The sequence below is a fragment of the Lytechinus variegatus genome, chromosome 1, assembly GCF_018143015.1.
Source record: "Lytechinus variegatus isolate NC3 chromosome 1, Lvar_3.0, whole genome shotgun sequence".
Lineage (NCBI taxonomy): Eukaryota > Metazoa > Echinodermata > Echinoidea > Temnopleuroida > Toxopneustidae > Lytechinus > Lytechinus variegatus.
Window position 1 is genome coordinate 14,407,970 of NC_054740.1, and position 13,971 is coordinate 14,421,940.

Below are 13,971 nucleotides of genomic sequence, written 5' to 3' on the forward strand. Positions count from 1 at the left end.
TAAAATGTTCTATAATGATTGCTATAGCTTTGTGTTACCGGCCCCAAGGTACATTTTAAGACAGATCAATTGCTTAATGCACTAAACAATGTTGACAGACTCATCACATAAAATTTGTGAAGGACAACAGTCAAAACCAGACAAACTATTCAGGGAACTTGTCTCAATTTCTCAAATCAAACTTGACAAATATGCATTTTTCAACAAAAAAAATTGGAACCCACCCATAACTTTTTTGCTTCACATTTGAGAGGTTGTCTTCACTTATGTGGTGATACATTGCAATAGATGTCCATGTTTAATCAATCAAAAATGTCAATGGTGTAAGAAATACCTACATTTTTTAATAACAAGCCTATATCTTAGGACAGAGAAACTGGGGAAAAAACATTAAAAAATAATTGTATCTACTTTGTATGTTTCATCTTCACAAAAAATGCCCTGCACAAAACATGCCATGCACAGTAGATTGCATATAGTTATCCCTGTTGAATAAAAATTGGCAGAGGGTTCAACTAAACACCTACAAAATTAGGTGTTACTTTTGCATGAAAGCCCTCAAACTGTAGGATAAAGAAAACTTGAAAAAGAAATAAACCAACTGGATCTTCTTTCTTGGAAGATCAAAGCCTTATTTTCACATCAAATATGTTTTGCACATTGTAGTTATTCTTGTGTAATGAACATTGAAATGAGGTTTGATCAAATACATAATACTTGTAGCACATACATGTACATACATACAACCAACATCCTCCCTAGAAAAAAAGGTGAAAAGATGTATTTCAGACTGTGCACAGAATAAAACAAAAAGCCTACGCCCCCTACCACCGTCAGATCTAGAGACCGACACTCAACTGCACGTAGACAATCAATTTCAAGATTTATGATTGGTTTTATGACATAAGCTATTAAGTTGCAATCCATGGTAATTTTCCTGCAGCACCTACGGTGATAACGTGGCCCAGCAATCCACTCCCCCAGGATTATCAAAAAGCCCAATTAGCATTGACTTCGTCTTCATTTTGCGGAGTGGAAGCCCTTGATGCATTTCCAGACCCGATTCTGTCCTCCGACTCAGACACAACAGAGAATTCATCTTCGTCATCACCTTCTGGTATAGAGGCCTCTGACACGTTCACCGATTCAACTATATCTTCTTTCCTAGATCTTAGAGTCGATACCTCATTTGATTCATCACCATGATTTGGTGACAGGAAAACCCTTTCAGCAGACTCTAAATTTTCTGAAGCCAAATCATCCTGATCGCGAGTTGCAGAAGCTACAGACACAGGGTTCGCTTCCTCTGAGCTACAACCACCAGATGCAACACTCTCGTCATCATCCTTTTGGGACTGAACATCTCCCATAATATTCCCTGAGGTGAGTGTCTCCTTGGCTTGGGACATACTCGGAGACGCATCTACATGTTGTTTGTCTTCATTGTCTCTTTCTCCAGATTTAGACCTACTGGGTGATACATGTACACTGTCAACTGCACTGTCCAATAGGGGTTCAGAAGCTCTGGAATCATCTCTTGATCTCTCCCTAGACTCTGACCTATGTCCAGATCTGCTCCTAGAGCAATCTCTTGATCTGGACTTTTCTTTTGACTTGGATCTCTTTGTATCTCCAGACTTGGACCTGTCCCTGGTCCTTGACCTATGCTTTGACTTTGATTTCTTTTTTGACTTAGATTTCTTCTTAGCTTTAGATATAGACTTGTCTTGGGACCTACTTCTGGCTTTGTCTTGGTCCCGACTCTGAGATCTTGAATGAGATTTTTCCTCAGATTCTGACCTTGATCTTTCACGTGTCTTAGATCTTGACCTTTCTCTTGATCTAGATCTGCTGCTAGATCTAGATCTAGTCCTATACCTTTCCCTCTTCCATTTTCTGGAGCTAGACCTTGGCTCAGACCTTTCTCTTGATCTAGATCTTGTTCTTGACCTTGTCCGTGATCTAGTCCTAGATCGAGATCGTGATCTTGTCCTTGACCTAGATCTAGTCCTGTATCTAGATCTAGACCTACTTCTTGTTCTATTCCTACTTCTAGATCTTGACCTGGACCTGTAACGGTCCCTTCCCCGGTGCGAATGTTCCCTATCTTTCCAATTCTGATACTGTCTCTTTTTCAGTGTGAATGTTCCATACGGTGAGCGGAAGCTCCCAAACCGTCTTTGCTGGTTTCTGTTCTGGTAGTACGAGTGATTTGCCATATTCCGATGGTACGCTGCCAGCTGCCTCTGGTAGATGGCCAAACTGTGATGATACTCCTCAAGCCTTTGCAAAGCCTCTGGTGATATCATCTGTGTTTGGATGGTGTATGGCTGTTCGGGCGTGGTAGGGCGGTGACTCGACGAAGATGCCGTAACGACGCTGGACTTCAGTCTTGTTTTGGTCAGTTGCTTCCTGAGTTTTTCACGTTTTTCCTCTTGAGCTTTTTCTTCTTTGGTCTGTATCCATGGAAATAAGGCAAAACAATAAAAATACTTTTAGCATTCACCAACTATAAAGCATAAATTTACGCAAAAAAATCATGATCCTGTAACATGAAGCTTAGCAGTTGAAAAAAAAATCGACTTACTATTTGATTGTATACATGACGAGGTATGGACTGTGTGCAGGCAGTGGAAGCTTGTCCCCCCTAAATTTGATAACTTTTTTCTTCTTTTTCTTTTTCTATTTTCCTGAAACCTATGTATTTCCTTTATTTTTAAGCCCCATATATAAAATGGTTTAGATCTTTCAAAATATTTCTTATGAACAGGATGTGCTTAATTAATGTGACAACTTTAGAGTGAGTGTGAGGTTCCCTTCTAGGAAATCTTTATAAGGTCTCACCCTATTTTTGTCACCTTTGCACAATAGTACGAGAGAAAGTGGGCTCAATACACTTATAAGTTTTTGATAACCCCTTATTTCTTTAAAGTAGCATTCCATTTTTAGGAAATGTTCTTTTCTTTGTAATGAGGGCTAGGTTCATCCAATAATAGTGTTATGTATCATAATGCTGAGAATCTCTTCTTTCAAAACAGATATTTAGGTCAAAATTAATTTTTGATGGCAAATCACGGCATAATCAGTGACATAAGAGTTTATTTCTCACCTTCAAAGCGTTGATAATCTTAGATCGGAGTTTCTTTTCCTTGTGTCTGAGTTGCTTTTCCTTCCGTGCTTCTGCCCTCTTTTTCTTTCGCTCCTCCGCTTCTTTCTGCTCTTTTTCTCTCTGTAACTGCTCCTGTCGAGCCTTCTCGAGTTCATACAGCTTCTGCGCTACCTCTTCTTCCTGCCTCAGTGCCTACATGTACATGTACATACAAAGAGATAACAATATGAATTGAAATGATAAACTTCAAATTGTTCTGGGGTGTCAAGTGTGACTATCCAGTTGCATATGGTATACACTGCATTGGTTAGATATAAAAAAGGCGCTCGCTACTGCACATTAATCAATGAGATTGCGCATTACATACAAATGTTCTATGTGTCTGTCAACATTTAAGCACAACTTAAATAAAATTGCACTTAAATGTTTTTTAAATACCCCCTAACGCTTTATAGTTTGATTGTGGAAGAGAATGTCTAAATTCAAAGTGATTTGAAGGACACCTGTATTTTATAATGAATCTACAAAGTTGGTCTGCTGTGAATTAATGAATTTGTGCAAAATAATATCAACTTGAATGCGAGTCTTTTTTCAGAGTCTTTTGCACTCAACACAAAAATTGATGTTACTAAAAAGGAAGAAAATATGCAAAAGAAGTACAGATAATTTATAGAAAAAAAGGGACAAATATGCCAAAAAGAAACAGTCGGCACCTGGACATCTCTGTGAAGCACATACCTGAACTTTCTCTAGGAGCACTGTCAGAAGACGTATGGATTCTAGTTTCCTCTGAGCCAAGACAAGCTTCCTTTCCTCCATCATTATCTTTCTCTGCAATCTCCTTTCCTCTCTCTTCTGTCTCCGTCTCTCCTCTCGTTCTGTCTGTCGCTTCTTCCTCAGCTGTGTTTTCATCTGCTTTTGCAATTGCTTCAGTCTGATCTCCTCTTCTTTTTTTTTCCTGAATGCATGGGCGGATAATTATTTTTTTGTAAAGTGTTCTCAAACTGATCTAATACAACAGAACAAATAAGTGATTGTTCGTTATCCATTTTTTAAAGTTAATGTGATGCCAGTCATTAAGGTCTAAAATTTGAAGCCTACTCTGCCATAATTTGACACAAGGAACTGCAAAAAGTTCAAATTCTACAACAAAATACTGATCCCGCGTCGAGATACATGACTAACATGTGAACACGCCTTTCAGAGATAGAAATTTTAATACACTTTAGTTCCTCTGCTGTAGTTTGACACAGTCAAGCAGTAGACTGTGCCTGTATCCTGATAACACCGATTTCCTCTGATCAACCTAAAATAGAACCATGTCCACCCCAGAAAAAATGTTTATGTGAGTAAATAGAGAACTATCAAACTAGCATAATGCTGAAAATTTCATCAAAATCGGTTGTAAACTAAGAAAGTTATGACATTTTAAAGTTCTGATTATTTTTCACAAAACAGTGATACGCACAACTCAGTGACATGCAAATGACACGGTCAATGATGTCCCTCACTCAGGGGCGGAAATCTCTCCCAAAAGGTAGCGGGGACAAAGATCTGGAAAATTTGACAAGCAAAAAAAAAAAAGGCTATTACCTAAACTTATGGTCATTACGACGAAAATATATTTGACAAGCACAAAAAAAAAGGTCATCTCGTCCCAAAATGCACGTTTTATTCCAATTTTTAATGACATATTTCTTAGCATCACCAAAGGCACAAAATAGTACGGGGGACAGGGGGAACATGTCCCCCCTGGGATTTCCACCCATGCCCTCACTCACTATTTCTTTTGTTTTTAATGTTTGAATTATACAATATTCCATTTTTTATAGATCTTACAATAAGGACCAACTTGACTGAACCATATAGTATTAAATAATGCTTATTCCACATGTTCAGGGAGGAATTAATTGTTGTTTCACTTGGCAAGGAGGAGAAAATTAGAATATTTCATATAATAAGATACAAAAGAAATAGTGAGTGGAAGACATCATCAGTCTCCTAATTTGTGTACCGACCAGGATGTGCATTTTACTATTTTGTGAAATTAAACAAAAATTTAAAATGTCATAACTTTTTTATTGTACATCCGATTTTGATAAAATTTTCAGTGTTAGCTAGTTGGATAGTTCTCTTTCTATTAAAACCAACTTTTTGTTAGAGTGGATTTGTTCTTTAAATGATTACAAGTTTCTTGCCCACACCCCCTCCAAAATAATCTTTAAAAAATTATTATGAAAACTAAAAAAAAAGGCTCACTAAAATACAACATGTAACATATGGATAATAGGCAAATAATACATCTATTTATTTTATGTTTTCTATTTTTTCCTTTCAACATAGATGAATAAACATTTGACGTACATGTATATAGTAATAGGTAAATCTTGAGTACTTACCTTTCTTCCTCTTTCTTTCTCTCTTCCTCTTCTTTCTCCAATCTTTTTTGCTCTTCCCTCTTCCTAATCAATTCTATCAACTTCTGTCGTTCCTTCTCTCTCTTCTTTATTGATTTTGCACTGAGATGTCTTGTCTTATCAAAGTCCACCTTTCAAAAAAGAAATAATTCATTGCATTACATATAGCCCGAATTACAAGCAGACATGATTGTTGAAGCAAACAGCTTTTCTTTTCAAGATGACAACCTCTCCAAAACTATCAACAAATGAAACAATGTTATCAAAACATGAATACACATGATCAACATGGAATACTGTTTCATTCTTGTGAATGTCAAAGTTATGTAATTTTTTTTTGCCATATTAAAGACTGAAAGAAGACAATGGAGTTTTCTTTAAAGGCATATGCATGTATAGGCAGGTCCGTCACAACTCACTTGGCTTCCAAGTTTAACCTTTTCTTAGGTATACACATTACACATTCCCAGGCATGGATCGAGCCAGTTAAGATACCATGTCAGGGACCATATTGTTTTAGCACAATAGTCAGGCTCTCAAAACTATTGTGTCTCATCTGCCTGCATATTCCAACCTCCTCCTTGGTCCTGTAGCATAAAAGATTCTATTATGGTATTGGTATCAAACTTTGCTACATGTACCATCCAATGGTAGCATCAATAGTAACCACTACCGAATTTAAGAATTTGTAGTGGTTTCACGATACATCATGTATCTCTCATGGGCATACCAGTATGTTGGTCCTGAAAAGGACCACCCAACCACCCAAAGTTTGGGTGGTCCTTTTCAGTTCAGAATCAACATACAGGTGCCCACAAAAGAATACATGGTGTACTGTGAAACCAATAAACCCTTCTTATTTGCCATGGAACCCTTTAGAAGTTACATTGAAATGGAGTTAGGGTACATCTGCCTGAAATGTTTTTAGATAATTCAAATATATGTGCTGAGGAGGAATTACATTTATAATGGAATAAGAATCCATTGTCTATCACTTAATTTGAAAGTTTTGGGCTCCATTGCATAAAATTTACTATTATGGGAACTTTGCAACCCAATGTTTACTTTCATGGAGTTCCTGATTTTGCCGGCTGATGAGCATTGCTACAACCGTTGTTATCATTGGATGGTAGAGTTGCCACTAGGGCTGGGACTAAAACCCGGGTACCCGGGTCCCGCCCGGGAGCCTCGGGTACCCGGGTAGAAAAATCAATACCCGATACCCGAAAATTGCTCACCAGTATAACGTACATTTGATTTGTATTGCGTAGTGTAAGACATGATTGTAACACATGATCACAAAAGTACACAAGTCTCATTTTGAATCTCACCAATTACCCTCGAAATGTCCATAAATATACTAGTTTTTCAAGTGATGATGATGTGACTGAGATCGTTCAATCGTCGCCATTTTTCTTTTGCATCGCAGTGACGTCATCCAGCCACTGCGACACAAGCCAATTTATGAATGAAAATATAGTAAGCATGCTCATTTCAAGCCTCAGCCCCACGCAGTATTCCGTCAAAACAAGTCTGCAATACTCTGTCACCTCGTACCAAAATCGACCTAGAATTCCACTTTCCTTTATTTCATGTGAATTATGAAAGGTATTCTCAGAGAATCTGTTTTCTCACCGATACCACGCAGGTAAGCAAATTTTATTATTTCTTGCTTTTCCGTCAAAATCTTACGAAGTAGCGTCGATATTGCATCGTGTTTGTGAGTTTGTAGAATCTATCGCTACGTGAACAAAGTCAATTGATTTCCGGGTTTCGGAGCATACGAGGCGCCAGCCAATCACGTTCTTGATATCATTTTCAGTTCATCATAAACAGAAAATGGCACATTTGACGCTCCGAAACCCGAAAACCAATTGACTTTGTACACGCAGCGATAGATTCTACAAACTCACGAACACGATTTAATATCGACGCTGCTTCGTAAGATTTTGACGGAAAAGCAAGAAGTAATAAAAATTTGCTTATCTGTGCGGTATCGGTGAGAAAACAGACCCTCTGAGAATACCATTTATAATTCACATGAAATATAGAAAAGTGGAATTCTATTTCGATTTTGGTACGAGGTGACAGAGTATTGCAGACTTGTTTCGATGGAATACTGCGTGGGGCACGGGAGGCTCGCAATGCGCATGCTTACTATATTTTCATTCATAATTGGCTTGCATCGCATTGGCTTGATGACGTCACCTATGGGGTTTTTCCACCAGTCATATTTCGAGCGACATGATCTTCGGGTACCCGCCCGAAAATTACCACGGGTACCCGAATAATGGTAACTTTTATGCAACGGGCCCTGGAGCCAAACAAGTTATTGGAGAAGGATCATACCTTGATTTCAGCTGTATAAGACTTTTCATCCTGTCCAATTCTCATGAGTTTCATGCCTTTGAAGGTGTCCATTGCTTTCACAAATCCGATGTACTCCATGAACTGCACATAGACATCAAATGTTAGGTTGGTGCCAAGACTAGAGATCTTTCCAAAGTTCCCTCCAGTCACTTGACTCTCATGTCTGTATGGATCCAACATTGGGATGTCAATATTCCTGATCACGCCACAAGTGCCAAAGACATTCCTCACCACGATCTCGCTTGGTTTGTCCGGTTCGACGTCGATGGCAAACCATCGCACCGGAAGATTCTCCACGTGAATTGTATCCGGTCTCTCCCCAGGATTGTTTTCATTCATGTGCTTAGTATCGCGAAAGAAGACGTCCCAATCGTGGCGGTTTGGGAAAGGGATTTTTGCCTCGGCGGCTCGCACTTTCATGACCTCCGTGAACCCGCTAAGCTTGATGCTCTTTGTGTCGAGTCTTGTGATCATGACTTTGATGATGGAGCGCGCTTCAAGCTCAGCCTCGAATCGCAGGAAGTCCAGTGAACTTTTGGTGACACGCAAGACAAGGAAAGAGTCTGGTTTGGCCATCTTCTTTAGCTTTTCCATCACCTCCCAATTGCTGATTGACTTCCCTGTGAAGAAAAAAAAATATCAACACAATACACATTTCTAATGATATCACATTGTCATGTGACTCTATTTTCTTCTGGTTTGAGTGCAGTGAATAATGAAAACCCTAGACGTTATAGATTGAGGAGACTTTTACATTTCACATTGAATGGCCAATTGCCAGGGCTTGATATTGTTTGCTATTCAAACTCTTCACTCAACAAGAAATCATTCCATCACATTTCTTACCTTTTCATTCGATTGATTATATTTACAATACTTTTCTGTGCAAATTCTGCAGTTGCTTGAAACAAAAACTTGTGAACAGCCAATAGTTTTATCAGGAAAAAAATAGATATTGAAAAAGGAAAGTGATTTCAACTGACCTGGTGTTTTCATCTGGGGCAAGGTCACCGAGATGTTGATTTTCGCAATCGGCTTCAGGTAAAGGAACTTGCTCTCATACAACTCAACAGCCTCTGTTGAGTTGCTACAGAGCTGACACCCAACTGTTGCCATGGTGATGTGTGAATGTCTGCAATTAAGATGATTTTTGCCAACCAGGAGGTACTACCTCTGCAAGGGAAACAGACAAAATATTAATTCAAAAGGAAATATTCTCAGACCATCCCAAAACAAGAAAAGTGGAATGCCTCTGGCCGTCTCACCTGCATCACGCGGTTCAATATAGCAGCAGTGCTGACTTTGAATACTACTCTAACTCGCACAAGATGTTCAGTGATACATGGTTACTCTTATGTCCACTTTTTATGAACTAGACCAATAAACTTACAGAGATATGATGGTTATTCACCAAAAAACCCCAACATGGCCAAAGTTCATTGACCTTACATGACCTTTGACCATGATCATGTGACGTGAAACTCAAACAGGATATTCAGTGATACTTGATTACTCTTATGTACAAGTTTCATGAATCAGATCCATAAACTTTCAAAGTTATGATGGTAATTCAACAGATACACCCAATTCGGCCAAAGTTCATTGACCTTTGACCTTGGTCATGTGACCTGATATGTGCACAGGATGTTCAGTGATACTTGATTACTCTAATGTCCAAGTTTAATGAACTAGCCCAATAAACTTCCAAAGTTATGATGGTAATTCAACAGATACCCCCGATTCGGCCAAAGTTCATTGACCCTAATGACCTTTGACCTTAATCATGAGACCTGAAACTTGCACAAAATTTTCAGTGATGCTTGATTACTATTATGTCCAAGTTTCATGAATCAGATCCATAAATTTTCAAAGTTATGATGGGAATTCAACAGATATCTCCAATTCGGCCAAAGTTCATTGACCCTAAATGACCTTTGACCTTGGTCATGTGACGTGAAACTCATGCAGGATGTTCAGTGATACTTGATTAACCTTATGTCCAAGTTTCATGAACTAGGTCCATATATTTTCTAAGTTATGATGACATTTCAAAAACTTAACCACAGGTTAAGATTTCGATGTTGATTCCTCCAACATGGTCTAAGTTCATTGACCCTAAATGACCTCTGACCTTGGTCATGTGACATGAAACTCTAATAGGATGTTCAGTAATACTTGATTAACCTTATGGCCAAGTTTCATGAACTAGGTCCATATACTTTCTAAGTTATGATGTCATTTCAAAAACTTAACCTCAGGTTAAGATTTGATGTTGACGCCGCCGCCGCCGCCGTCGCCGCCGCCGTCGGAAAAGCGGCGCCTATAGTCTCACTTTGCTTCGCAGGTGAGACAAAAAACCCCGGAAAAAAAACCCAACCATATACCAAATTCTATGTATTTCTTTTCAAGTTGCATTAGCACATATTTAGAAAGAATTCCCAGATAATTAAAGAACTGATTCTAATAACTTTAAAAATAAATCTAAAGTCTGAAATTATCCATCTTCAATACGTGGAATGCCTCTAAGTTCTGGCAGTCTCACTTGCACGATTTAATATCAAGGCAATGCTGAGTTGACCTTAAAAACATGATTGAATACCGATAACTGGTTTACAAAAGCCCCCCATTCTTTGAATGAAAACATTTCATTCATCCATTTTTCAATGATCTCAAAATTTGCAAGTATCGGTACCTCAATCTTATAAATCGATACTAATACATGTACTATCTTAGATTCTTGCAATGAAATATCACAACCTTGGCCTGGTTTAGCTTTCTTTTTTTTATGCCAAAGCTACCACAATAGGATTTATTCTAACATGGTCGGTGCTGATACAGTTTCGCATCAGCCCACTTAAAGAACTAGAAAAATTGGATTGACAACTGATTTAGAGTATTAGATATTTATTGCTGCAACTTATTTCATTGTATAACCCTAACCCATATTATTCACACAAGTATGAAATAATGAAAAAAATATGGTTTTGTGTAATAACATAAGAAAACGGAAAGTGGAGATGTGACATCATCAGCCCACCTAATGAATATTCATGACAACTGTTTTCACCAAATATTGCTTAACTTTAAACTTCAATAACTTTATTATTTGTTATTAGATTTTGACGAAATTTTCGGCATTTTGCTCAGTGAGTTCTACTCTATGTATTAAGATATAAATATTTTCAGCCCGGTTAAGTTTAATTTTTCCGTTTTGGTGCATTTCAGGCCAAAACGGAATAATCTTTATTTTGTTCGTTTTTTAAAATATATTTCTATGAAAAAAAATTGATGAGCCCGTCGGGGGATTTTGCATTGTTTACCCCCTAATGATGGCGGCTGCACAATTGTGAGCAGTCTGTGTACGAGAAAAAAAATGTTAAAAAACTCCTCAAAACAGACTGCGGCCAGCTGTCTAGATCGGGAATCGACTAAATTTCAGCTTGATCTCGACATCATTGTTCAATTCTTATTTGGACATTCACAATCACATTGCTTGCTTCGCTTGTCCTGGCCCTTGGGCTTGGCATGCTTGGCTTTGCCATATTTTGAAATTTTATTTGGACCGAATTTACCATGGTTACCAACCAAATTAAAGATCTGCTTGCAGCTCACCTTCACTCAGTCCATAAGACTAGGGCAAAGCCAAGTGAAGCAGTGTCTGATTGATTCTAAAAATTTTAACATATGATGTCCAGTCTTGAGATCATTCGAACTTGAAATCTAACGCTACATTCAGTTCCTTGAAAGCCAAAAGGTTTTTTTTTTAGTCGATCGCGATATTTCAGATCTACACTGATGGATCAAAACAAGAGGACAAGAGAACCGGCTCTGCTTTTTATATACCAGAACTGGACATTAAAAGATACTATAGATTAAATTCTGTAAGTATAATGAGAGCCGAATTAACAGCAATGGTAATGGTACTTGATTGGCTAGGAGATAACAGAGGTATGTCTGTGGTAATTTTTACAGATTCATTGTCAGCTCTTCAAGCACTCGAAAGCAATCGAATTCAAAACAATCTTATTGTTGATATCTTGTATAAAATCAAAGTTTTACAATCATCAGATATTTATGTCAATTTTGAATGGAAACCATCCCATTGCGGTATTCACGGGAACAAAGTAGCAGACCTTTTAGCAAAAAAACGAGCATCAAAAGATGAAGTTGAATTACACATTCCATACCAAAGAGGAATGGAAAAACCACATGTCTTTGATTTCTAAAGAAATCTGGCAGGCTCAATGGGTATCCTCATCTAAAGGAAGACATTTATTTAGCATCCAACCCAACGTGGCAGAAACAAATAATTATCAAAGTCTCATTCGGTTTGAAGAGACTATGATTCACCAGCTAAGACTTGGAAAATGTAAATTGAATTATTATCAGTTTAAATGTAATCAACATGAAAATGGTTTATGTTCCCATTGTCAGGTTCCTGAGACAATAGAACATTTTTCACTACATTGTAATAAATATGAAAGAGAAAGAAGAACTATGCAAAGAAGCCTGAATTTAAACAAGCCAATATCAGACCTAGCAACATTACTCTCTCTCTCTCTTCCTTTTGTTCTGATGATTATATTTAGTGATGTTAATTCTTATAGACTACTAGAATGAGCTTTGACCGAGCTTCTTATAACAGTTTGCATACTAGTATGAAGTACAAACACGCACAATTTAATGGTGGAGGTAACTATAATCTTAATTATATTGCACCTCGCTATATGACAGGACACACTAGTCTAACGCCGAGGACATTGAAGCGGGAATTAAGCAACTTAAACTCGGAAACGACCTGGTGCAGATAATCTACCAGATTGAAGAGCGCCAACTCAACTCCAACACCAACCAACCTTCAGTAATTCGGTAGACATAACATGTCATTGAGAGAATTTGATAAGTTATTTGCAGTAGAGGCACACACTCACAGCAAATATGGGAGACTGTCTCCCATGAGAGAGATTAGATCCAATATCAGAGACTTTTGTAAAATCCAATTTCAAAGACAATCTCCAGTTTGTTTGGGAGACCAATATCCTTTGTTTACATTTGCTGCAAGAGGATTAGCTTGGTGGCAAATAAAAATGTGATAAGCCGATTCCTCATGAAAAATTACCCCTTTTCACACTCAGTCTACTTTAAAAATCCACCGTCTATATTTGTTTTGATAAAGATTTTTGTTGTCATCAACACACAAAACAAATGGGCTTCTGAAGACAGACCTCTGACTCAGTGAGACAAAATTTTGGATGGAAAATTAGTACGCCATTGGTGTTGTTTGTTTTAATTCTTTTGGCTTTTGCAAAGCAATTAGGCCCTAAGTCTCCAAAGAGTCCAATAATGTCAATGAAAATGAATTGAAAGACAATCTCCCACTCCCATGACTCCCATAATCCATATTGGCGAGAGTATCCCGAGCCCCATATTGGCCGTACGCCTCTACTGATTTGAGGAACATACACTGGTGGGGAAGTTTGCTTGAACTTTGAAGTTGGCCGGTGCGCGTGCGAAACTGCATCAGCGCGCGCAGCGCGAACCTGCCTGCCCTAGTTTTGGGGCCTGTCGGCTCCCCGGCGGCCGCCGCGGCAGAGCTGAGGCGGAGCGAGTCCGGGACTCGCCATTCCATGCCCCGCGCCGCATGAATTCCTTCGATTATTAAAGCTGTGAAAAAAAGTTTACTCTTTTAAATAACAACTATTATGGCACCAAAAGGTAATTCGCAGATTCGATTTAGAATCAGGAGATTTAAATTTGATTTCTGGGAGGAAAAATTATGGAATTGGAATATACGGTACTATTCTCACCGATTACAGAAAAAAATATCCTGTCTAGAAAGCTGCCATATTTAGCCTCTTTCATATATATTGATTACAGAAGTTAAAACATATCAGCAAAAAAAAAAAGGTGATATCAGTTTTATGTTAATAAAATATTAAAATTAATCATTAACTAGTTTTTTAAAAAAACATAAATATATAGGCCTAGCAGTTTAATCTTTACCATTTAAAAATATTGCTCTTACTTTAGTTAAATTACCAAGCTGCTGACGATCATTGCAACATGTGTGTGCAT

At 38.0% G+C, this 13,971-nt stretch overlaps 1 protein-coding gene across 3 annotated transcripts; it reads right to left on the reverse strand.

The window, feature by feature from the left end:
* Positions 1-209: 209 nt before the first annotated feature.
* Positions 210-13,756, reverse strand: LOC121406764 (A-kinase anchor protein 17A-like). Of its 3 annotated transcripts, none has more exons than XM_041597655.1 (7): positions 13,704-13,756; positions 8,880-9,069; positions 7,876-8,516; positions 5,509-5,657; positions 3,848-4,067; positions 3,110-3,301; positions 210-2,456 (listed from the first exon to the last, which is right to left on the reverse strand). In XM_041597655.1, the coding sequence occupies exons 2-7, from the start codon at positions 9,010-9,012 to the stop codon at positions 990-992; spliced, it is 2,802 nt and encodes a 933-aa protein (XP_041453589.1). In that variant the 5' UTR covers positions 9,013-9,069; positions 13,704-13,756; the 3' UTR covers positions 210-989. The 3 variants fall into 3 exon arrangements, with proteins under 3 accessions (XP_041453589.1, XP_041453588.1, XP_041453593.1); XM_041597654.1 differs by lacking the exon at positions 13,704-13,756 and adding an exon at positions 12,753-13,249; XM_041597659.1 differs by lacking the exon at positions 13,704-13,756 and adding an exon at positions 12,616-12,746.
* Positions 13,757-13,971: the final 215 nt, after the last annotated feature.

Coding starts and splice junctions, on each gene's coding strand:
- LOC121406764 (XM_041597655.1), bottom strand. CDS start 9,012: ATGGCAACAGTTGGGTGTCAGCTCTGTAGCAACTCAACAGAGGCTGTT. Junction 4,068..5,508: donor AGAAAGAAAGAGGAAGAAAG/GTAAGTACTCAA, acceptor CCATGCATTCAG/GAAAAAAAAAGAAGAGGAGA. Junction 2,457..3,109: donor AGATTATCAACGCTTTGAAG/GTGAGAAATAAA, acceptor CCATGGATACAG/ACCAAAGAAGAAAAAGCTCA.